The following is a 24,527-nucleotide window of genomic DNA, read 5'->3' as shown; positions in this document are numbered from 1 at the left end:
AACTAAATGCACTACAGAATGTTATGTTTACACATATGGACAGATACTTTTACTCTACTTGCCCTACATTTTTGGGCAAGTGATAGTACTTTTACCTAAGTATGATTTTTCAGTACTCTTTCCACCACTGATGTGTGGAAACTTCACGCACTCAACATTTGCTCAATAGCGGAAGGGAAGGAGCTATCGCATGCAGAGTTTGGTTTATTTAATTTACTTCGGACTGTGCAAGTAGAATTCTCCTATGTGAATGGTTATGCCGCCTCCTGATGGTGAGTGTGGTTATACTAATGGCAGGTAGGCTACTATTTGGTAGTTGGGTCATTATTTCACTAAATTGTCAACTGTCAATTGCCTGGGAAATGGTTTGAATTTCCAGTTAAACATTAGTGTTTCTTTTGGGACGACACTACATAAATACAGTATGCTGCTGAGCGTGAAAAGTGCATAGTGGGTCATTTGGGATACAGTGAAAAGGTTTGAGAAGAGTAAAACTTGAAGATGTCAGAGCACTCCTCTGATGGCTACTTATGATGAATGCCTGTATAGTAGGTCTATTGTGAAAAGTAATTCATTTAGACTGTATCTAAAGGCAAAATTTGGTCACAGTCATCAGGTATTTACTCAAGAACAAACAGATTTAACTGCAATGCTAAGTTTTATAGTTTAGGCTAATAAACATTGTGCTGAATGACAAACTGGTCAGTATCATTTTGACCGATTTACTTAGCATCTTTAAATTGTTGTTTGTTAAACGTAATTCAAGAAATGACATTTGATATACACTACCGGTCAAAAGTTTGGGGTCAGTAGGATTTTTTAATGTTTTAAAATAAGCTTCTCCTGCTCACCAAGGTTGCATTTATTTCATCAAAAATACAGTACAAATTGTAAAATTGTGAAATGTTTTTGCACTATAAAATAACTGTTCAAAAGTAGTTTACAATTTAATTTAATAATTTATTCCAGTGATTTTACAGATGAATTTTCAGCTAAATTTCTCCAGCTGTCAGTCACATACAGTAATCCTTCAGAACTCACTCTAATATTATTAATATTATAATTATTAATGGTAATAGTAATAAAAGCCATACTGACTGGAGTAATAACTTCATTTGAAACTACATACAATAAGAAAGCAGTTATTTATAATTGTAATAAATATTTAACAATTTTTTTACATTTAATAAATGCCGTCTTGATGAACAGAATAATTTTCTTAAAAAAAAACATAAAAAAAAACTGACCCCAAACTTTTGACCGGTAGTGTAATTTGCTGTAATATATAATTTCGCATTAATGAATTTACTACATTCACTTGGGATAAAGCAAAATGTTGTTGGTCCAACCCATCACTTAAAGCATACATTAGATCTTTTTATTTAGCACCATCGCTTAATTAACAAATAATCATCTATGCAACAAAATGTCCCACCGCAAATTAGTAGTGATGACTTTTATGATTTTTTTCAGTGATAAAATAGAAGGCAGAAAATAGGAGATGTTAAACTTTCTGCACCGCCTTATACTTCAGATCCAGTAAACATTCCACTGAATCAAAATAACCTACAGTGCTTCAAAATCATAGAACATTAAAAATAATTACTACTTATTATAAAATAAGTATAAAATTATAAATAGTTCTAAACCAGCTATGTGTATGTTAGACCCAATTCCATCAAAATTACTGAAAGAATTGGTACCTGTCATAGGAGAACCTCTTCTTAATGTTATCAACTCTTCTTTATCTTTAGGCCATGTTCCAAATCCTTGCAAGTTAGCTGTTATTAAGCCTATTTTTAAGAAACCACAACTGGATCCCAGCAACTTAGCTAATTATAGACCTATTTCAAATCTTCCGTTTATGTCTAAAATACTAGAAAAAGTTGTTTCTGCCAAATTATGCTTCTTTCTACGGACGAACAATATTTTTGAAGTGTTTCAGTCAGGTTTCAGAGCTCATCACAGTACAGAAACTGCATTAGTGAAAATAACTAACGATTTACTTTTAGCTGCTGACTTAAATTTTACAGGTGTCCAGGGACAGGCTCTAAAATGGTTTAAGTCAAACTTAGTTGACCGCTACTAGTTTGTGAAAATAATGGACAACGTTCACAAGTCAGCCCAGTAAAGTATGGGGTGCTTCAAGGATCAGTTTTAGACCCTTTGCTGTTTACAATATACATGCTACCCCTGGGAGACATTATTAGAAGACATGGGATCAGCTTTGACTGCTATGCAGATGATACTCAATTGTATATTTCAAATAAACCTGATGAGATGTCTGAACTGTCTAAGCTAACTGAGTGTATTAAAGATGTTAAAGACTGGATGACCAAGAATTATCTTCTCTTAAACTCAGACAAAACAGAATTATTACTTATTGGGCCTAAATCCTGTACACAGCAGATCTCACAACTCGACCTACAACTAGAGGGATACAAAGTTAGCATTAGCTCTACTATAAAAGATCTGGGTGTCATATTAGACAGCAATTTACCTTTTGAAAATCATATATCCCATGTCACGAAAACTGCCTTCTTTCTTCTGAGAAATATTGCTAAGTTACGAAGTATGCTATCGATCTCAGATGCAGAAAAGCTAGTCCATGCTTTTATGACTTCTAGGCTGGATTACTGTGATGCACTGTTTGCTGGCTGCCCAGCATCCTCTATTAACAAACTTCAATTAGTACAAAATGCAGCTGCCAGAGTTCTTACCAGGTCTAGAAAATTTGATCACATCACCCCAATTTTATCCTCCTCACACTGGCTGCCTGTTAAGTTTCGTATTGAATTTAAAATATTGCTTCTTACATATAAAGCTTTAAATAATCTAGCTCCTGTTTATCTAACCAACCTTCTGTCTCGCTACAATCCAACTCGCCCTTTAAGATCTCAGGGCTTCTGGTAGTACCTAGAATAGCAAAGTCGAGTAAAGGAGGTTGAGTCTTCTCATTTATGGCTCCTAAACTCTGTAATAGCCTTCCTGATAATGTCCGAGTCTCGGACACACTCTCCCAATTCAAAACTAGATTAGAGACCTATCTTTTTAGTAAAGTATAAACTCAGTGCATCACTTAGCGGTATGATCCATGAATGTGCCCCACGCAGGTTTTTGCATCTCGTTTATATTCAGTATGAACAGCAGCTTCGCTAATTATTTTCTTTATTCTCCATTTCCACCTGGGGATACTCATCCCGAGGCCCTCAGACTATGCAGAGTCACTGATTTGATCCAAGACCCACGACAAGATGATCCCAAGGTTTCCATAATCCTGGACCAGGCCACATCCTGAGCAGCTGCTGTGGTGGTCATGGAGGAGTGGAGAGCATGAGACTAAGTCCTGTGACGCTCCAGGGACAGATGAGTCTTCGCTGAGGTCCAGCTTCTCCAGCCTCCGGCACCTAGACTGCAGCTCTGCACAAGACGTTTGGCCAGAGGAGAAATGATCGTGCCCAACTGAGCCTGGTTTCTCTTGAGTTTTTTTAAATCTTCACTTTCGCCAATTGGTAAAGTATTTTCCTCGCCGCTGTCACCACTGGCTTGCATGGTTCGGGATCTGTAGAGCTGTGCATCGATGGACTTGCTCTTCAGTGTGTGGACTCACATTAGTGGTTATTAAACCACAGTGAACTGAGCTAAACTGAACTGAACTTAAACTCTGAAAACTGAACTGACACTGTTTCAATTTGCTATGATCTTCTATGTGAAGCTGCTTTGACACAATCTACATTGTAAAAGCACTAAAGAAATAAAGATTGATTGAACCGCAGTTGACGTTATTGTTTTGCCATAAGATTGTATAATAATCAGTCTTTCGGTCTTTAAAGTAGCAAACAATTTTTTTTCAGTAGATTATTCAAACTTCAAATAAACAAATCATTGACGAACAGGTGAGTCACTTTATGTCTCTCTTTCTCTGATTTGGACTATAGTAATCTAGTAATGTTTGCTTTGCTTTGGCATTTATGAGGTTAATGTTAGTGAAAACCTGGGTCAGCAGAAACATACAGGAGAACTCTGTAGATTGATTGATGTTGTTTTATGCCTTACAATCTTGATCTGTGAGCAAGATTCTTTGTGTTGTCATCACTAAGACATTACTGTACTCTACATTATGCAAGAGAATCATTAAATTCATTTAAAGTTCTAAAGAGACTTTTTTAAAATTAGCAATCTTTTTTTTCTGTTTCTGTGGCTCATCGCACTGCTACGTATGTGATATTGCGTTTATACAACAGTTCAACGGCATAATTGTGTATAAAAAAGGAAAACAAACACGGAGAGTCTAAAAATCCTTTTGTATGAGAAGCTATGCCATTCATTCCGATCTGCAGCTGACATCAGAACAGCAAAAACCATTACTACTTCACACATGTCACTTTAAAGCTAGTATTTGAATGATTCTCTAACGTAATATCTTGAGTCATGACAAAACAGGTGATTTTGCTGAGATTTTAAGATTATAAGGTTGAACGGCTGAAATGCCATCAGTCTACAGAGATATCTCCCAGTATTTCTCTGTTGCAATCAAGATATCACAATAATTAACCCCCCCAAAAAGCAGCACAATCACTACCAGATTGCTGTTGTGTTTGCAATAAGAAAAAATGCTAAACACATGCGGGCACTTCTTCTTTCTTTCTGTTTACTGAACAAGTCTGCAGGAGACTCATTAGTAACAGATGGCCAACCAAAAAGTAACTGAGAGTTTACACAAAGAGTGGCCAACACAAAATACATACATACAATCTAAACAACTACACCTGAAAAAGCCTCAAAAGTACATTATGTTGTCCAACAGCAGCAATATTTGTCAAACTGTAAAGCGACCTCTGCTTGTTGCTGTATGTGGGCGGAGTAATACACAAGTGTGAAGGGTGAAGAGGCTGCATGAGTGCTGTTATTTGCAGAATATCGCACAGCTATCAGCCAATCAGATTCAAGAACTAGACAGAACTGTTGTTTAAACATCCATATTGCAGTGCTAGGAGAGTGATATTGCTCATACATATATTTCGGTTTGAACGTTTCGAATGAGATTTTTTTAGGTGTTTTACACTTACTAAGCTACATTTATTTGTTCAAAAAAGTACAATATTCTAATATTGTGAAATATTACAGTTTTAAGAGTTTAAGAGAATAGTTTTCAAACATACGTGATAAACAAAACTATGTAAAATAATAACAATACTTCATATAGCTATTTTGATTAACAACAATATTTTGTAAACCTAAAACAAAGGTGAAACATCTAAAACAAATGTTATTGATATTATATTATATTATATTATATTATATTATATTATATTATATTATATTATATTATATTATATTATATTATATTATATTATATTATATACTGTTTCCCAGTGCTGGGTTGCAGCTGGAAGGGCATCTGCTGGGTAAAACATATGCTGGATAAGTTGGCGGTTCATTCCACTGTGGTGATCCCAGAATAATAAAGGGACTAAGCTAAAAACGAAAATGAATGAATGAATATTATATTATTTTATTTCTCTAAATCAGCTGATTCAGATCATTAATGGTAAGCTTTCAGACAGAGCAGTGGTGGGATGGAGAGGCCCACTTTAAAACAGAAATAACAACCTGCACTTTTGTCAAACCCAGATGAGCTTTATTTAGAAAAACTGGTGTTTTTTCATGTTTTTGGTTTGCGCTCTCTCTACCCACACACATGCCTGTGTGCACAGATCTCACTGCAGGCCAGATGTGTGGATAGAAGTGAAGGCGGACCAGGCCGGTCTGTTCTGGGACGGTCCCGCTCAATGATTATATTGTGTCCAAGACTCACACTCTGTTGGGTTCAGTCTGACTCACACTTAGTGCCGGGTGGAGAACAGCACAACAACAACAATCTTGTGCGGGACATTCAGGGCAAGGAACAGGGTCATCAATGAAGTTTATAGATGGGCCTCTGAGATTTAGAAATAAGATTTACAGTATAATAGAGGAATTTACGCTACTGAAACAAACATTTGGGGTCAGTTTTTTTTTTTTTTTTTTTTTTAAGATAACTATTCTGTTTATCAAGGCGCCATTTATTAAACGTAAAAAATTGGTTCAATTGTTAAATATTTATTACAATTTTACATAACTGCTTTATTACTCTAGTCTAGTCATTATTGTTTTTATTAGCATTACCATTAATAATAATAATATTAATAATAATAATAATATTAGAGGGATTTCTGAAGGATCCAAAAAAATAAATGTTTGAATGAAACAATAAATAAATAAATATGCAAAAAATGAATTAACTAATTAATTATTCCACAAATTCCTGCATAAATAAAACAATAAATAAAAATGCATATATACAGTTGAAGTCAGAATTATTAGCCCCCTGTTTATTTTTTTCCACAGTTTCTGTTTAATGGAGAGAAGATTTTTTCACCACATTTCTAAACATAATAGTTTTAATAACTCATTTCTAATAACTGATTTATTTTATCTTTGCCATGATGACAATAAATAATATTTGACTAGATATTTTTCAAGACACTTCTATACAGCTTAAAGTGACATTTAAAGGCTTAACTAGGTTAATTAGGTTAAATAGGCAGGTTAGGGTAATTAGGAAAGTTATTGTATAATGATGGTTTGTTCTGTAGACTATCGAATAAATATAGCTTAAAGGGGCTAATAATATTGACCTTAAAATATTTTATTTTAAAATTAAAACTTCTTTTATTCTAGCCAAAATAAAACAAATAAGACTTTCTCCAGAAGAAAAAAATATTATCAGAAATACTTTGAAAATTTCCTAGCTCTGTTAATCATCATTTGGAAAAGAAAAAAAAAGAAAAAAAATTCAATGGGCAACTAATAATTCTGACTTCAACTGTATATAAAAACACAAATTCCTGCATAAATAAATATATAAATAATGCAGACAGATTAATAATTAAATAAATTACACGGATGTTAGGGGAATAAGAAAATGAAAGTAGATTCTTCCCCCTTTCAAACCACACTATTAATTATTTAAATATTTATTTATGCAGGAATTTGTAGATTTATATATACACATTTATTTATTTGAATATTTATTTATTTACTGTTTTTTATGCAGGAATTTGTGTATTTATTTATTCATTTATTTGTGTATTTATTAATTTGCTGTTTTATTTATGCAGGAATTTGTGATTTTATTGATTTATTTGCATATTTATTTATTTATTTATTGTTTTATTTATGCAGGAATTTGTGTTTTTATTTATTCATTTATTTATTTATTTGCATATTTATTTATTTATTGTTTTATTTATGCAGGAATTTGTGTATATAATTATTTATTTATTTATTTATTTGCATATTCATTTATTTATTGTTTTATTTATGCAGGAATTTGTGTTTTTATTTATTTATTTATTTTCAAATTTATTTATTTATTGTTTTATTTATGCAGGAATTTGTGTTTTTATTTATTCATTTATTTATTTATTTATTTGCATATTTATTTATTTATTGTTTTTTTATGCAGGAATTTGTGTATTTATTTATTCATTTATTTATTTATTTGCGTATTGATTTATTTATTGTTTTATTTATGCAGGAATTTAGTGTATTTATTTATTGTTTTATTTATGCAGGAACTTGTGTTTTCATTTATTAATTTATTTTTTCATTTATTTATTTATTTGCATATTTATTTATTTATTGTTTTATTTATGCAGGAATTTGTGTTTTTATTTATTCATTTATTTATTTGCATATTTATTTATTTAGGTAAAATAAGGTAAAATATTTCTCCACACTACTGTCACATAATTTTTCATTAATCTTATTTCAAACATGCGTCTTTTGTGCTACAGAAATATTATTAATATTACATTCTACTTTCCCTCAAAGAATTAGTGATTTTGTCCAGCAGGCTTCTTTTCATCAGGGCCCAGGACAATGTTTCCATCTGTCCACCCCCGTCTCATCACAATGATGACGAGAAAGCGAGATGAGAATGGAAATAAACTATAATGGCAATAAATCCCAGAGTCTCAGATCACAATCGGGGGGAAAATCTGACTCATACAGCAAACAACCAATAAACTGGACAGAAAATGAGCTGACAAGAACAGATGAACACGGGTTACTGCGGCTGACACAAATTAAAGCCTCTCCATCACATCAGAAGGGTAATCACCTATAAGCAGACAGTGCTGGATGAAGCTGGACTGCTGAGCACAAGCTGACGGATGGCTTTGTGTTCATTCAGAGGGAGGCAGATTCTTCTCTCTGGATTTCTTGTTTATGAGAGTTAAACTGCAGGTTTGAGACTGCTTTCTGCCATGACATCAGCTCACATACGCCACTCTACTTTAATTTTATTTTATTCATTCATTTGCTTATTTTTTGTTTGGTTGTGCAAGAGTAAGGTTTGTTTTATGTTTATTTATTTGATCAACATTTTTGTAAAATAGTACAACTGAACAAAAACAATGGTAATTTCAGCAAGAATAAAACATAATATGTTAAACATAATAGACAAATACATTTAGAATAATATTAATATCTGAGCAGCAAAACTAAATAAATTTTACCAATTATTCTTTATAGCTGCAACAAAAAACAATAATATAAGACAGACAAAATTGTGTAAGACAATTACAAATATTATAAATAAATCTAAATAATAATAATAATAATAATGATTTAAATATGCAAATATTACTTTTATTATCATTATTACTCCAAATTAATAACAATTTAAGACAAATAATAATATGAAAAATACAGTAGCTACTCTTGACTAATTCTGGCACATTTTACAGTAATGTTTATTTATATGTATTACCCTGTAAATAAACTAAATAAAAAAAACTATTATAAATAATATAGATAAATATAAAAAATAATAACAAATATTTAAAAAACATAAATATTAGTTATAGCTAAATTATTTTTCCCAATTAATAACAGCTTAGGACAATTATAAATATTATTATTAATAGTTGAAGTCCCAATTATTAGGCCCCCTGTTTATTTTTTTTCCCATTTTCTGTTTAAAGGAGAGAAGATTTTTTTCAACACATTTCTAAACATAATAGTTTTAATAACTCATTTCTAATAACTGATTTATTTTATCTTTGCCATGATGACAGTAAATAATATTTGACTAGATATTTTTCAAGCCACTTCTATACAGCTTAAAGTGACATTTAAAGGCTTAACTAGCATAATTAAGTAAACTAGGCAGATTAGGGTAATTAAGCAAGTTATTGTATAATGATGGTTTGTTCTGTAGACTATCAAAAAAATATAGCTTAAAGGGGCTAATAATTTTGACCTTAAAATAGCTTTTATAAAATTAAAAACTACTTTTATTCTAGCCGAAATAAAACAAATAAGACTCTGTCCAGAATATTATCAGACATACTTTGAAAATTTCCTTGCTTAAAAGGGGGGCTAATAATTCTGATTTCAACTGTATATAAAAATACTAACAAATATTAAAAAATATAAATATTATTTTTAACAACATTACTTCTCTCAATAAGTATCACCTAAAGACAATAATAAATATTATATATAAATACAAATAATGATAAATAAAAACAAATGATGTTTTAACAACATTATTTCTCACAATTAATTACTTAACAATAATAAATATTATATATAAATACAAATAATAATAAATAAAAACAAATGATGTTTTAACAACATTCTTTCTCACAATTAATAACTTCACAATAATATAATAAATATAATATATAAATACAAATAATAATAAATGTGTAAAACAATTTATTTTAACAACATTATTTCTCCCAATGAATAACAACTTAAGACAAAAATAAATATTATATATAAAAACAGCGACACAGTGGCGCAGTAGGTAAGGCTGTCGCCTAACAGCAAGATGGTCGCTGGTTCGAGCCTAGGCTGGGTCAGTTAGCATTAATGTGTGGAGCTTGCATGCATTCTCCCTGCATTCCTCCGGGTGCTCCGGTTTCCCCCACAGTCCAAAGACATGCTAAATTGTCTATAGTGTATGTGTGTGAATGAGAGTGTATGGGTTTTTCCCAGTGATGGGTTCCAGCTGGAAGGGCATCTGCTGCGTAAAACATATGCTGGATAAGCTGGCGGTTCATTCTGTTGTGGTGACCCCAGATTAACAAAGGGACTAAGCCGAAAAGAAAATAAATGAATGAATATGTAAATACAAATAATGTAATGTAATGTGTGTATTTATATAGCGCATTTATTGTGTATAGCCATACACCCAAAGCGCTTCACAATCATGAGGGGGGTCTCTCCACACCACCACCAGTGTGCAGCATCCACTTAGATGATGCGACGGCAGCCACAGGACAACAGCGCCAGTGTGCTCACCATACATCAGCTATAGGTGGAGCGGAGAGACAGTGATAGAGCCAATTCAGTGGATGGGGATGTTTGGAAGGTCACGAGGGGTAAATGTAGATGGAATGAATTCGGCCCTCGGGTTACACCCCTACTCTTTACGAGATGTAACATGGGATTTTTAATGATCACAGAGAGTCAGAACCTCGGTTTAACGTCTCATCGGAAAGACGGCGCTCACTGACAGTATAGTGTGCCCTTCACTTTATTGGAGCATTAGGACACAGACAACAGGTAGAGCGCCCCCTGCTGACCTCACTAACGCCACTACCAGCAACATAGTTTTCCCATGTGATCTCCCATCCAGGTACTGACCAGGCTCAGCCCTGCTTAGCTTCAGTGAGTAACAGGTCTTGGGCTGCAGGGTGTAATAATAATAATAATAATAATAATAATAATAATAATAATAATAATAATGATTAAAAATTGTAATATATATATATATATATATATATATATATATATATATATATATATATATATATATATATATATATATATATATATATATATATATATATATATATAAGAATAATACATCTAAAAATATAAATATGATTTTGAACAGCATTACTTGTCATGGCGTGTTTACTGAGTAAAGAGAGTTCCACTTTAAAATATGTGTGTGATGTCATCGTGTTATGATACATCTCCTTCTCTCTGGATTAGTAGTTTATGAGAGTTAAACTGCAGGTTTGAGACTCCTTACTGCCCCAAGATACGCTCACATACTGTACTTTCACACATATATATATAAACACAAGTTCAAACGTGCTGAAAACACGCAAGACACACCATCAGTTGTGTACTTTCACATGCACACAAAACATTCTTGTGCAAACAAAAGCAGCTTCATGCGTTTACATACACCAGCATGCAAACTGTTTTATAAATGGTATATACAGTGCCAGCATAAATAAACACACCCTAACAGATTTCTCAGAAGAAAAAAAAAATTTTTTTTTCTATGGGATGCTTATATATGTGATTATTGGTTTATTTTTTAATTGGATTAGTCAGTAGCAAAGTCATAACCAGAACTAATCTAACAAAATAAAACTTTTATAATAACAGTTTTAATAATAATTCCTAAAATAATAAGGCATAACAATTTGTAAGAAGCAAAACTCTGTAAGACAATATTAATTATACAAAATAAATACAACACATTATAATAAATATATCAAAATATAAATGTTAGTTTACATCTACCAATGAATAACAACTTAGGACAATAATAAATATTATAGATAAATCTAAAATTAACAATACTAAATATACAGATATTATTTTAACAACATCATTTCTTACATTAAATAACAACTTAATATTTTATAAATAAATAAAATACTGTAGATAAATATAATTAATTATTTTTATATAAATATAATCAATTTAATATTTAAAAATATTAATATTGGTGAATATAACATTTTAATTTAGTATAAAATATATATGCTTTTCTTATTTTAGGTGACCACACTTATATTTTAATACAAAAATCTATGCAATAAATCAGTACCAAAAAATGCACCGATATGATTGTCTATATTCACAGAGAAATAGATAAAAATTAAAAAAAATTTTTAAAGAAGATGTACTCATTTAGGCTAGGCGCTTTATCTTTCTCTCTCACACATACACACACTATTTATGGCAGACGTTGACATTTATGGTATTTTACCTGTCTAGATGATATGCTGCGATCTCTGCATTGTGCCTCTCGAAATCAGAGAAGTAGAAGAAGTCTGGCGGTGTCTCCTGCTCCCGTGTCTGCCTGCAAGGCAAAGGTTAATCTGCTGTGAGTCCCTTTCATCAACAAAAGCCATAATCGCAGCTCTAGCCCTTGAAACTGAAGACGCCCTGTCAAAAAAACTTTCAGAAACGCCCCTCCACTATCAGGGCTCCAGAACAGTTCAGAGAATGAGAGAAGTTCAAACAAATAGTGACATCAACACTTGATATACATGAAATATAAAAATATTAGAAGTTTTATCTCTTTGAAATGGACTTTTGACAGTGTCAGAGTAGCAGGGATTTGAATGAGAATGTTACAATACACTTTACTAGCATATGTCATTATTAGCCCCTGTATAAAATTTCTGTTTAACGGTTTAAAGATTAACTGTTTAAAGTTTTTTTTTAAAGATACTAGTATTCAGCTTAAAGTGACATTTAAAGGCTTAATGAGGTTAATTAGTCAAATCATTGAATAACGATGGTTTGTTCTGTAGACAATCAGAAAAAAAAATATTGCTTAAGGTGGCTAATAATATTGACCTTACAATGTTTTATTTTAATTAAAAACTGCTTTTATTCTAACTGAAATAAAACAAATAAGACTTTCTCCAGAAGAATGAATATTATATAAAATACTGTGAAGAAAATCCTTCTACTGTTAAACATCATTTGGGAAATATTTGAAAAAGAAAACAAATTAACAGGAGTGCTAATAATTCTGACTTTGACTGTATGTAGAAAATACAATTTAAGCACTGTAAAACAAGCTCACCTTCATGGAAAAAAAGTAGCCTAATTTTATGATATTGATGACATTTGTTATGAAAAACAATAACTAAAACAAATTTAGTCAAATATCAATGCATAACTAACTTAGAAAAACACACACTGAAAAATACATTGTAATCCCACAGAAAAAAAACATGAATTATACAACACTGTTTGACACACTTCACAACATTAAATGGCTTGTTCATAAGTTAAATTGTTAGTCAGGTGCATGATGCTTAGGAAAAGTGACATTCTTATGCTGAGAGCATTTTATCGAACAAAAACCTAAATAGTGCAAGCACGCTTTTCCACCTGATTAAAGGACTAGTTCATATTCCGTTCTTAACTGTTCCCCCTCATGTTGTTTCAATCCCTTGAGACGTTCATTCATCTTTGGAACACAAAGGCATTTTATGTATTATATGAAGGTATATTAGTTGAAATCAGAGAGCTCCCTCATCCTCCATAAACAGCAACAGTCATGACATGTTTAAAGTCCAGAAAAGGAACCAAAACTAAGCTTCAAGAACACTTTTGTGCACCAAAAAAAAAAAATGCAATCCAACTTTGTTCACCTATATCTTTCAAATAAGTTCTGGGTGTGCGTTTATTTTAATATGACACTTGCGTGTTGCGCTGCAGACTCTATTGGCAATATATTATACTGTCTGTAGAAAAAAATGCACCCTATAGGGCTAACACAGAAGTTAACACAGATGTATTAATCAGCCTTTAAAGGCTTTGCAGCCACAATTTGCAGCCACATCTGATCTCTAGCAAAGTACTGAACGATGGCCCCATTTTTGAGCCTTTGCACTACATTGACGTTGATTGGAAGCTGAACCAGAGATGCCTTGAGATGGCATATTTTCCATTAGATTAAAATTATTATTTACATTAAAATATTTGTTTACAGAAAATGCAAGAAATATACTGTTTAAATATTATTTACAGGATGTACTAGATTTATTTTATTTAGAAGAGATATTTTCTGCTTTTAATATGAAAAACACTGAAAATTATTTATTTTGTTTTCAAAAGTGTGAGTTATTTATTTTCACTTTTTTATAAGAAAAGTTAGTTTTAGGCAATGTGTTTCAGTTGTTCAACGTTGATGTTCAATAAATAATCATAGATAGTAGATTGTGTGTAAAATCAAGTATGCACCCTTCATTCAAAAATCTCTCACTTGTAATATGTGTGCATATTTACTGTAGAAAACCTGTCAGTGAACTACGAGGGCAACAAAATAAAATAAATAGCCTAAATAAAAAATTCGTTCATTAATCAAGTTAAAATGTTTAATTAATCGAGATTTTGATTTTAGCCCAAATCACCCAGCCCTAACCCTAACCTGATGTGGAATATAAGATATAGGCGAACAGCGTCGTATTTAGAGTTGTTTGTTCTCTTCTTGAAGCTTTGTAGAATTACAGTTGAAGCACTGAAGTCACATGAAATGTTTTGACAGTGTTTTTTGGTTCCTTTTCTGGACTTTGAATGTCTTGCAACTCATGAGGATGAGACAGCTCTCTGATTTCACCTATAATTTCTTCATTTACATTTCAAAGATAAATGAACAACAGGAAAGTGAGTAGAGTATTTAATAACTGAATTTTCATTTTTGGATGAACTAATCCATTAAGAACATCCTAAATGATGCTACTGTACATGTGTAGTTAAGAACAGACCAAATAGCATGAATGCAATACCGTTAAATCAATACCTGTAGGTCAATGGAGGACATATCAAATTCCAGGCAAACATTTCTCCACAGAGAAGAGCCAGAGAAACTATTTTTAACCAGCAGCCCGACTTCATACGGTCCTGCTGAAATGTTTTCAGCAGACTCCATTTCAAACATACTTGAGATTTCTCTCTTCCCTTCCCTTCTCTCTCCCTGAATGCTGTCCGAACATCAGAACAATTAATTCCAGCTGGAATCTCTGCTTTCTCGACAGTCTTAATCATGTCAGAAGACGGTTCAAAACAATGACTTCTCTGGGAACTGAATCTTGTCACGTCCCAGCGTCTACAGTATGTGGCAAAAGCAACCGAAGGCAAGGTATCTGGTCGAGAGGAGTGCCAGCTCAGTAATGGAAACAGATCGTTATCTTGGCGAAATCAGCCATTCAGTATCGTCCTCAGCTGGCGGCGGTCATTGAACGCACAGCTGCGAGGCTCACACGCTCACCGATCGTTAAATAACACAGCATGAGGCCTGCCAAACGAGAGTCTCCAACTTCACATTCTTCTGCAGTCCATTCCTCAGAGCCCCGGATAATATCGCTCCGCTCGCCAACTGTGAACCTCTTTTCAGGCATGAAGAGAATTAAAATGGATTTGTGTTTCTGCCGGAAGAAACGGGCCTAGTTCTGGAACGAACCCAGAAGCATCCTTATGATGAACCCGCTGGATCTGTGCCCTCAGACGCTCCGATGTTTAATTGGCAGACAGGCGTGGACGGGTGATTCTGCAGCCACGGGCACTTTTGGCCCTCTGGATGACTTCTAGAAAAACAAACTCCCCTAAAGCAACGATCGCTCTCAGCATTTCATGTCATTTGTCCACAAGCAACGTCCAGCAGTGTGTTTACAATTAAATATGAAGAGTTCAGATGCAAAAGCCTCTAAGTGTCAGCTGAAATGTTTTTCTAAAATAAATATTTTTCTCAGGCTGCTGTGTGTAGGTTCATTTCACTTAAATGGCAATGAATCTGCTCTTTTTATTGCGTTTAAAGTCTGTGTGAAATCAAAATGTACAATGTTTATTTTGTTAGCACACATTGCTATTCTTTAGGTGAACAAATAATCTGTGAAAAATCTGTCATGCTTTCAGCTTATCCAATAAAGAAAAAACGTTTGATTGGTAATCTTCAAAGGCTGACCATTTGATCTGAACAAGTGCTTCAGTAAATATAAATACTTAGTAGCAGGCCCGGCCCTAACCAATTTGGCGCCCTAGGCAAGATTTCAGGTGGTAGTGTCCACTGCTAGTGTAAATATACTCATAAGAAAGCTTTGTCTTGGACATTCTTTTATTTAAATAAAGCAATTGCACATTCAAAATACTTAGAAAGATGGATTTGCAACGGTGGGACTGAGAAACCTCAGCAGCGCATCTGAAGACAGAAGAGGAGTATGTGACACCAGTCTAATAATAAACACGTGATTTAAAGAATAAAATAAGATGAAATAATATAAATGAAAAACCTAGAGATAAAAGCATGATGTAGACTTCTGTATAATACACTAGTATAATACACTATGTACTTTTTCTGATATACAAATTATATTAGTAATTCATATATAACAATTTAAATTTTATAGTCATTACAGTGAAATGCTAATTATCAGAATGCAAAAAATGAGTGAATTGCTGTATAATATACCATGTGGTAATGCTAAGCTATGCTATTAGTAACATTAATGATGTGCACTTTAACACTGATGGAACGTTTTTGATAAATGCACTTTAGACACTCTGAACTGTAACACATCAAACAGCTAGACTTACAACTATGGAAAATTAAGAGCATTTTGACTGACTACTACAAGCTGGGAAAACATCAGATAACCATGCCAATGCAATTAGCGTTAAAACACCTAATGCTGCTGAATAGATCTATTATTTACACATTACATTATAGTTACTTGCCATAACATCCATGCCCTTCAATAACATTAGCTGACGCTAAAACTAACAGATAGAGCTAGCTATTTATTTATCAGCAAACCATATCATGCCATACCTGTCAACACTGGGATGTAAAAATATGGGACAATTAGCTTCAAATAGAAGAAGACATAGCAAACATTAGAAAATATTGACAATGGTTTTGAGTTACCTTAACTTTTTGGGTTTTACAGTGTTCCAGTGGAGTAATATTTTGCTTTAAAATGTAGATATTTGTACCAAAATTCTAAGTAAGAAAATATACTTTTTTTGGGGATAAATAGTATAAATTCCATCCAAATACAGCAATTAAATAGAATTCTGTAGCTCCTGGCCAACTACAATCCAGACTCAACATTACATATCTTGTGATGTGAATATTGCAGATGCGCACATAGTGATGTCCACGCTGAAACAATATATTTTGCAGCCCTACTCACTCACTATTCTTGGCTTAGTCCCTCGCCACAGTGGAAATGTGAATAAAAATGGCAATTGACCATTTTACTTGGCGGTTAAACCAGTAACTTTTTTAAGTTTTCTTGTGTTCAGAAAGCATTTACAAACAACTACAAGTATCAGCTCTCAGATATTTTAATATTTATTCCAAAGATTAACAAAGGTCTCTGGGGATTGGAATGATATGAAGGCGAGTAATTAAAGTAAACAGAATTTTCATTTTTGGGTGAACCCATTTGCTAGTGTTTGCAAGAAAAACATGAAAGTTTCCAATGGAAACACATTTGGATTTACAATCTACCACAAATCCACATAGCTTTTGCTTATAATTTCAGTACTCTAGAAACAGGATCATCCAAAGCTATCATTATAACCAGCCCAATCTCATGAAGAAATAACTATTCTACGTATTGCCAGAACAGTGGCTTATTTGTACAAATTCATATGATTTAATGTAAAAAAAGGTGTAACCCTATACCCTAACCCTACCCCATTGAAGAATGAGCAAACTGAACTAAAATGTAATAATGAGCTTGTCTCTATGCATTTATTAAACATTACCGAGCCCAAACACTTGACCAAACCTTCCAGTGCATTTACAACACATCTGCACACATCTGCTCATCTTTATCAAATAGGACTCTATCAAGGTAAATTCAGTGTTTAACATCAGCTCCATAACACAAACGGTCTCAATAGGAAAAAAACACATGCTTTTTAAAAGGCAGCTGTTGGAGTGTTTGTGGGTGGAGAACTTGAAACCCCCTCCTCTCACACTGGCACTCCAGACAACCTTGTTAAGCTGGAGCTTGAGAGCTCTCATTTATTCCCGTAAAACCCCAGAGAGACACGAGGAAAACAACACTCTACTGGCTGTTGGACCAGAAAATTATAACAAAAGAAACCAGACACAGGCCAGCCTGTCAAAGGGTCAAAACAGCCCGTCTGAAGAATTCTGTAAAACGCAGTTTCCTACACAAATGACACCTCGGAGAGAGGAAAAAATCCCTCTGTGTTAGTAAGATGGGTTTATGAGGCACTAAATATAAAACCGAAGAAAACCAAACATGGGTTGAACAAATATTTGTGAGTATATGGGGGATTGTGTAACTGCAAGGCATTTTGGTGTCCAAAGTCATATATATTCTTTTTTTTTATTCCAAATTGTTGTATTTTTATGTATTTTTTAAAGTCTTTGTGAAATAAAAAAAAAATGTTTATTTTGTTAGCACACATTGCTATTCTTTAGGTGAACAATTAATACAATTAATAGAAATAAAGTCTCCGCAACTACCTGTTCACATGGACTTTATTTTTGTCACATTGTCATGGATCCCAATATCAAACATGCCAAAATCTTTCATATTTTTCTTATTCAGCTTATTTTTCTTAGATAGACAATCATAATTTCTTGTTGTCCAAATTAGACAGTGTATTTTTTTCATCATGTATTATTTTGTACTTTAAAAAAAAATTTCTTCTATTATCTATTACTTCTATTATTTTATTTATAAAAGTCCTAAATAGTAATTTTTCCTAATTCTAATTTACATAGTTTAAAAATAGCATTTATGTCCTAAAAACATCTGTCTGTAAATCTTGCATCAATTCTGCTCCTGTAACATGAGCTGTCTCCGAAATTGCCTATTATTGTCCAATTAAAAGAGTTTATGAAAAATAAGTGAGTGAATGTGAGCACTGAGTGCACTGGAAGCAGGGACGTTCGGTCATTAGTATACCTCTTTTGATGGCAGGTGCCTGCCTCACCTGCCATCATAAAAAGTATACTAATGATAAAACAAACATTTGTCCACTGATCTGTGCTATAAATGCAATTTCTGTATGATTCAAACTATTTCAATCCTTTTTATAATCAAAATCACTGTATTTTGCATATTTCCTGTTCAATTACAGCGTAGGAAGCAAGGTGGGGCAGCACTGAGCCGTTCCTTATACCAGATTGTGCATTCGCTTGCAAACGGGGTTGAGCACGTTCCTTTTGCTCATTTAGTGTATGCTACCAATGTAATGCTTCATTAACATGTTTTTATACATTGTAGACATTTTTATTATATGAAATATTTTTTTCGATAGTCTACAGAACAAACCATCCTTATACAATAACTTGCCTAATTACCCTAATCTGCCTAGTTAACCTAATTCACCTAGTTAAGCCTTTAAATGTCACTTTAAGCTGTCTAGAAGTGTCTCAAAAAAATCTAGTCAAATGTTATTTACTGTCATCATGGCAAAAATAAAATAAATCAGTTATTACAAATGAGTTATTAAAACTATTATGTTTAGAAATGTGGTGAAAAAAATCTTTTATCCGTTAAACAGAAATTGGGGAAAAAATAAATAGGGGAGCTAATACTTCAGGGTTTTTTTTGACTTCATGTAATGTGAATGTATTTCATGTATGTCTATCACTAATTTAGTGTTAGGATCTGACAAAGCTGCACTGAAAAGACAGAAGGTGAGGCGGCAGTAGCTCTGCCTCAATGAAGGGGGCATACATGAACTCATGTCAAAAATCTCAGATGTAATATCTCAAAAATTTCACAAAAATTTGACTTTCAATCAAAAAGTGAATAAAAAAATGCAAGACCAATGTTTGAGCTAAAGGGTTTGCCTTAAGGGTCGGACAGAACATAACTCGATCATTAATTATTAATTAGTAGTCATTTCAAGACTTCATTTACAGGTAAAGGTAACCAGTGTGTAAATCCTGTTTGTGTGTTTGTGAGTGAGAGAGAAAGAGAGAGAGAGAGCACATCCACCATGGTGCTGTGTTGCTTGGTCGTTTGTTATAGACTGTCTTGGTGTCTTTTGGGAGGCATATTGAATCACTATAAAGTTTACACTCTTCCTTGGCCTAATATGTACCTGCTATGTGTATAGAAAGAATGCTGATATGAGATATGAAACACAATCAGTAGTTGGCAAATATATTGGGTGCATATATTTGTAAATCTAACCCTGGAAGAGTCAGTGACTCACCAGCCTCAAACCTCACCTCCTTCCTGGTTGATTAAAAAAAATAAATAAAATAAATCAATTTGTTTGCAGTTTTTGTGAGTACTTTGTAGATATTGCTCTAAAACCTCCTTGCTCTAAAAAGAAATTGTCAATTGTCAAATCCAGAATGGAAAAAGCGTTGACAAACAATACTATAATGATTTTCTTTTCAATTCAGCAAAAAGAAAGTAACTTATGCTTGGCAAGTTTGAAGTATTGAAAACATTTTAATACGATACAGGAAAGAATGTTTGTTAGTCAATAGTTTTCCCCCTTATATTGTTGAAATGCAAATTGTATCTCAATAAAAGAATCACCCATATGTTTGAAGCTCAATGTGATTTTTTCCAGTCTATTTTTTTTCAAATGCACTCAGTGGATTCGGCTCACTTTAAAAGATGGCATCTGAACAGTCCCCACTCTTAATGTACACTTACATGAGCCTCAGAAATGGCCTCTGGGATGTGCGTAGACATTTTAAAACCAACTCTGCTGAGAGCAGGATGTCTGTAGTGATCAAAATATGCTGAGAGAGAGAGAGAGAGCTCTCCATGACCCTTTGCTTCAAGGTAAATGCACTGTTTACTCCAGCAAGGCCCATAGATTATTACTGGTGTATGCAAACAAGCTCACAAAAACACTTGTATATGTTAGATATAATGGTTATATAAATGGTAATATTAGAATGCCAATTCAGTATTAGGGATGCAGTGAAATGTAAAAATTCTGGCCATTACTGATAAGGCAAAAATTAATTTTGCTACAGCAAATAACCATTAATCTCCCTCATTAAAATACCACAATATTTTGAGTACATAAATGAAAGTTAAAACAATAAAATATAACTTTAATTATTACAAATGCTTCAAGAGCACATCACAACATTTTAAAGTGGAGTACTAAATAATAGATAATAATCTGCATTTTTATGATAAAGATTAGTTAAAGATTACATTAACATTTCATGAGCTTGTGATAATGTATCAAACATTCAAGAATGAATAATTGTAATATATTGTGCATACATAAATTTAAATAAGTTTGGTTCATTAATTTTGTTAAGGAAACATTTGTTAATCTAAGGTTGTTTGTGAATGCAAATGCAAAGAAAAACATTGTATTTAGAGCAACGTAGACCAGTTGTAGAACAGTTAGAACAGTTGTTCCTTTTTCAAAATTCTATTTGAATTAATTATACACCAAATGAGAAAAACATAAAATGGAGAAATGATCAAATCTATTTTGTGTAAGGCCCAATCCTAATTCAATTTTTGTACCCCTACCCCTTGGCCCTTGCAACAGAGTGTGATGGGGAATGAGACACCACTACAACACCTGCACACGTCATCATTTGCCATCGCGATATCTTACTTCATATGAGATCAACAATGGTGATTGCTGTAGTTACTCCAGTTGCATTATTTTTGGGTATTTATCTTCAGGAAATCACTGAAGGCAACGATATCATGTTATTGTAAGAATATAATGTGGCAATACATTTGTAACTGTACTGTGCATTTACACCAGGGCCATATTCATCTAAACACATGAAAACAACATTAACATTATTGCAGACACTGTAAAAAGCTCAATCACAGCCACTAGACTTCTCTGACAGGGTATTCAAGTGTCATTGAGTGACAGAATGTTCTGGGACTACTATACAGGAGTTGTTATTATTATGGATTATAGAGAGTGAAATTTTGTGTTTTTTTATCAATTTTTTTTTAAAGCATGGCGGTGAAACACAAACGCCATTATGACTGTATTAAAACATATGCTTGTTTGTTGTAAAAACTCATAATAATGACAAAAAATACTCCTGACTTCCATGTGAAGCCTTGCTGTCATTGTAGATGGTGCATTCTGGGAATCTTTAGTACCGCTTAGTTTCGAGTGTGGTCCTAAAAAATCTGCTTCGAGGGCTATCTAGCCCTTCCCTTTAGCGCTATGCCTTCAAGCCAAAGAGAATTGGGAAACCCTTACCCCTTCACGTGAACGTGCAAAACAAGTGGTGGGGGTAAGTGGAAGGGCTAAGGGGTAGAATTGGGATTGGGCCAGTTAAGTAACCTATTACTAGGGCTAGTTCAAATGGGACTGGATCTATAGTAAAGGCAGGAATCTTTGTTTGTCTGTTTTGTTTGAACTGTTAAGTGTCCACATAGAAAAAGTTTATTTAATCAGCAAATGCATGGTGGATTGGGCTTAAGATTTTTAAGTAATGTATTATTATATAAGAAAAAAAGCCCACAGAGGCTTCTTCTGCTGCTGTAAATTAATTTTTTTTACGATATTTGACTAGATGGATGAAGTTTATCAGGAAGTGATGAGGATTTTGTTCTCTTTAAATCACTGGATGGAAACAGTGCTCTATTCCTAAATGTTTTATGCGATATTCACAAGTTTGATTTGCATCTTTGGATGGAAATAGGTAATTGCTGCTTTTGCTAAATTATGATTTAAATTACAATTTAATTTACTGTGCAGCCATACATATTAGTATAATAAAGGTACAGTACTCAGCATACTGTATATAAGTACACCCCTCGCAAATCTATCTTTTAAATTAATATTTTTAAGCTTTACAATATTATATTTGTGCATATGCATTAGATTAGTCAGTACTAAAGCCAAATCTGGAGCTTATCTAACAAAATAACTTACGATAACAGTCCAAAAACTAGTTCACCCAAATTTATGTTATAGAAAAATATTTTTAAAATTTCATTTAAAAAAAGAGCAAAAATCAAGAGAAGCAAAAAAATTTAAAAATTAAGTATAGACATTTTGTAGGTTGTAATTTATTGTTTGCAATTTTGCTTAAATTTAATTGTATTATCTATCAATTTTTAAATATGTTTGGTGACTAAAATATTTTATTATTTTAAAAAAATCTGTTTAATAAATCTGTTTCATTTAAATGCACTCAAATACACTGCTTATAGTCAATGAGAAATGGATAAAATATTCATTTTCAAACTGGAGTGTACTCAATTATGCTGAGCACTGTAAATATTAGTGCATTAAAAGTACAAATTTGCACTTTAGACTTACCTTTTAGCCTTCTTACCTTGGAGTACCCCCCAACTATGTGTATCAGCACAAGATGAAGTTTTTTGTTGTGAATGTTGCATTGTGAAGTAGCAAATCAGAGCATTACTGGTTGTGAAAACTCATGAATGTGTGCTTGACTGTTGGCTGGAGTTGATGGTTTTTAGTTTAAAAATGAAACATATATCATTCTTACCATTTTAATACAAAAAACTCTAATTTATAAGCTGGGGTCATATGGTATCCCTTTAACAAACCAGATATTGAACCTGATACTACAGTAGGCCCATCAGCCGGTTGGCCCAAATCAGCCAAAATACAGCCAAATACTGCCAATAAAACTGTATGCACGCCATGACTACATGTAAGATCTGGCCCTGCAAACAATAAAACAGCATCAGATGAGAAAACTGCTGATGGGCAAAGTGCAAAAGGTACAGACAACCACACAAAAAAACTGATCTATTAAGAAAACACATAGGAGCAAACAAATGAATCAAACAGGACACGGTATCTAGGACACTGTATTCTGCCAGATCCCTTTGTTGGCTCTACACTGGACAAACACCAAAAAAGCTCACACAAAAGCTGTGAAAGCAAATTCATCTCACAAAGCCTGATGGTTGCAGCACTTGTAAAAGCTTATCCCAGCATTCTTAGGAGGTGCGCTGGTCAGACTGTGATGACGAAAGGAGACAAAGCAACGTTCTCGCAGAGAAGCCTTAAAGAGACACTTCACCAAAATGTAAAATGATGAGTCATTATCTTTTCTTCCTCGCATCTTTTCAAACCGGAATAGTTTGTTTTTATGTGTAAAACACTGAAATGTAAAATCTGATTTTCAGCAGAGAGTCTTAGCAGTTTTTTTTCCTACAGTGAAAGTGAACAAGGTTGTCCATATATTTTCTTTTTCTAAATATGTGTATTTTTTCTACAACCGTACTTCAATGTTGCAGTTTCCTAATGAGAATTTGCACATTACACATTTTGTGTTATTAATTAATAGCTAAGATTTGATCACACTGTGTTGATGTGTATTTTAAGAACCAGAATTTAAATAATTCCCTAATTTGAAAAAAGTTTTTATGCACACTTGAGGTAAATTTGGACTTGTGTGAAAAACGATTCATTCAAAAAATGAGGGATTAAAATCAGCTGTCTCCATTATGCTTGCCTTGTTTACTGTTGTTGCCTTGTTTACTGGTTACTAGGCTACCAATACTACAGTCAGCCACTCTAACAACTTAATGGAAACACACCTAATTTGCTTTCGGGATTTTTTTTTTTCTTTTTTTGCAAACTTGAAGAGATTTGCTTCACGTTAAGATGAAAACCCAGATATTGTTTTTATTGCTCCTTTTCATGCTTTTCAGATTGAACAATAGAGATATGACAGAAAGCTGGGGTAGAGAGACAAAAGAGCG

General features: G+C 33.0%; 1 protein-coding gene across 1 annotated transcript in view; it reads right to left on the bottom strand.

Moving 5' to 3' along the window:
* The window catches only part of fam20cb (FAM20C golgi associated secretory pathway kinase b), a 114,764-nt gene that overhangs the window by 14,485 nt on the left and 75,752 nt on the right, over window positions 1-24,527 (bottom strand). Inside the window, exon 4 of the mRNA XM_056468902.1 lies at window positions 12,074-12,166. Coding sequence (XP_056324877.1) covers window positions 12,074-12,166 — 93 coding nt within the window. The remainder of the gene's footprint in view (window positions 1-12,073; window positions 12,167-24,527) is intronic.

This window comes from Danio aesculapii, chromosome 12 (assembly GCF_903798145.1).
Source record: "Danio aesculapii chromosome 12, fDanAes4.1, whole genome shotgun sequence".
NCBI lineage: Eukaryota > Metazoa > Chordata > Actinopteri > Cypriniformes > Danionidae > Danio > Danio aesculapii.
Note: the sequence above shows the minus strand (reverse complement) of the source record. Positions and strands in the feature narration are given on the sequence as shown.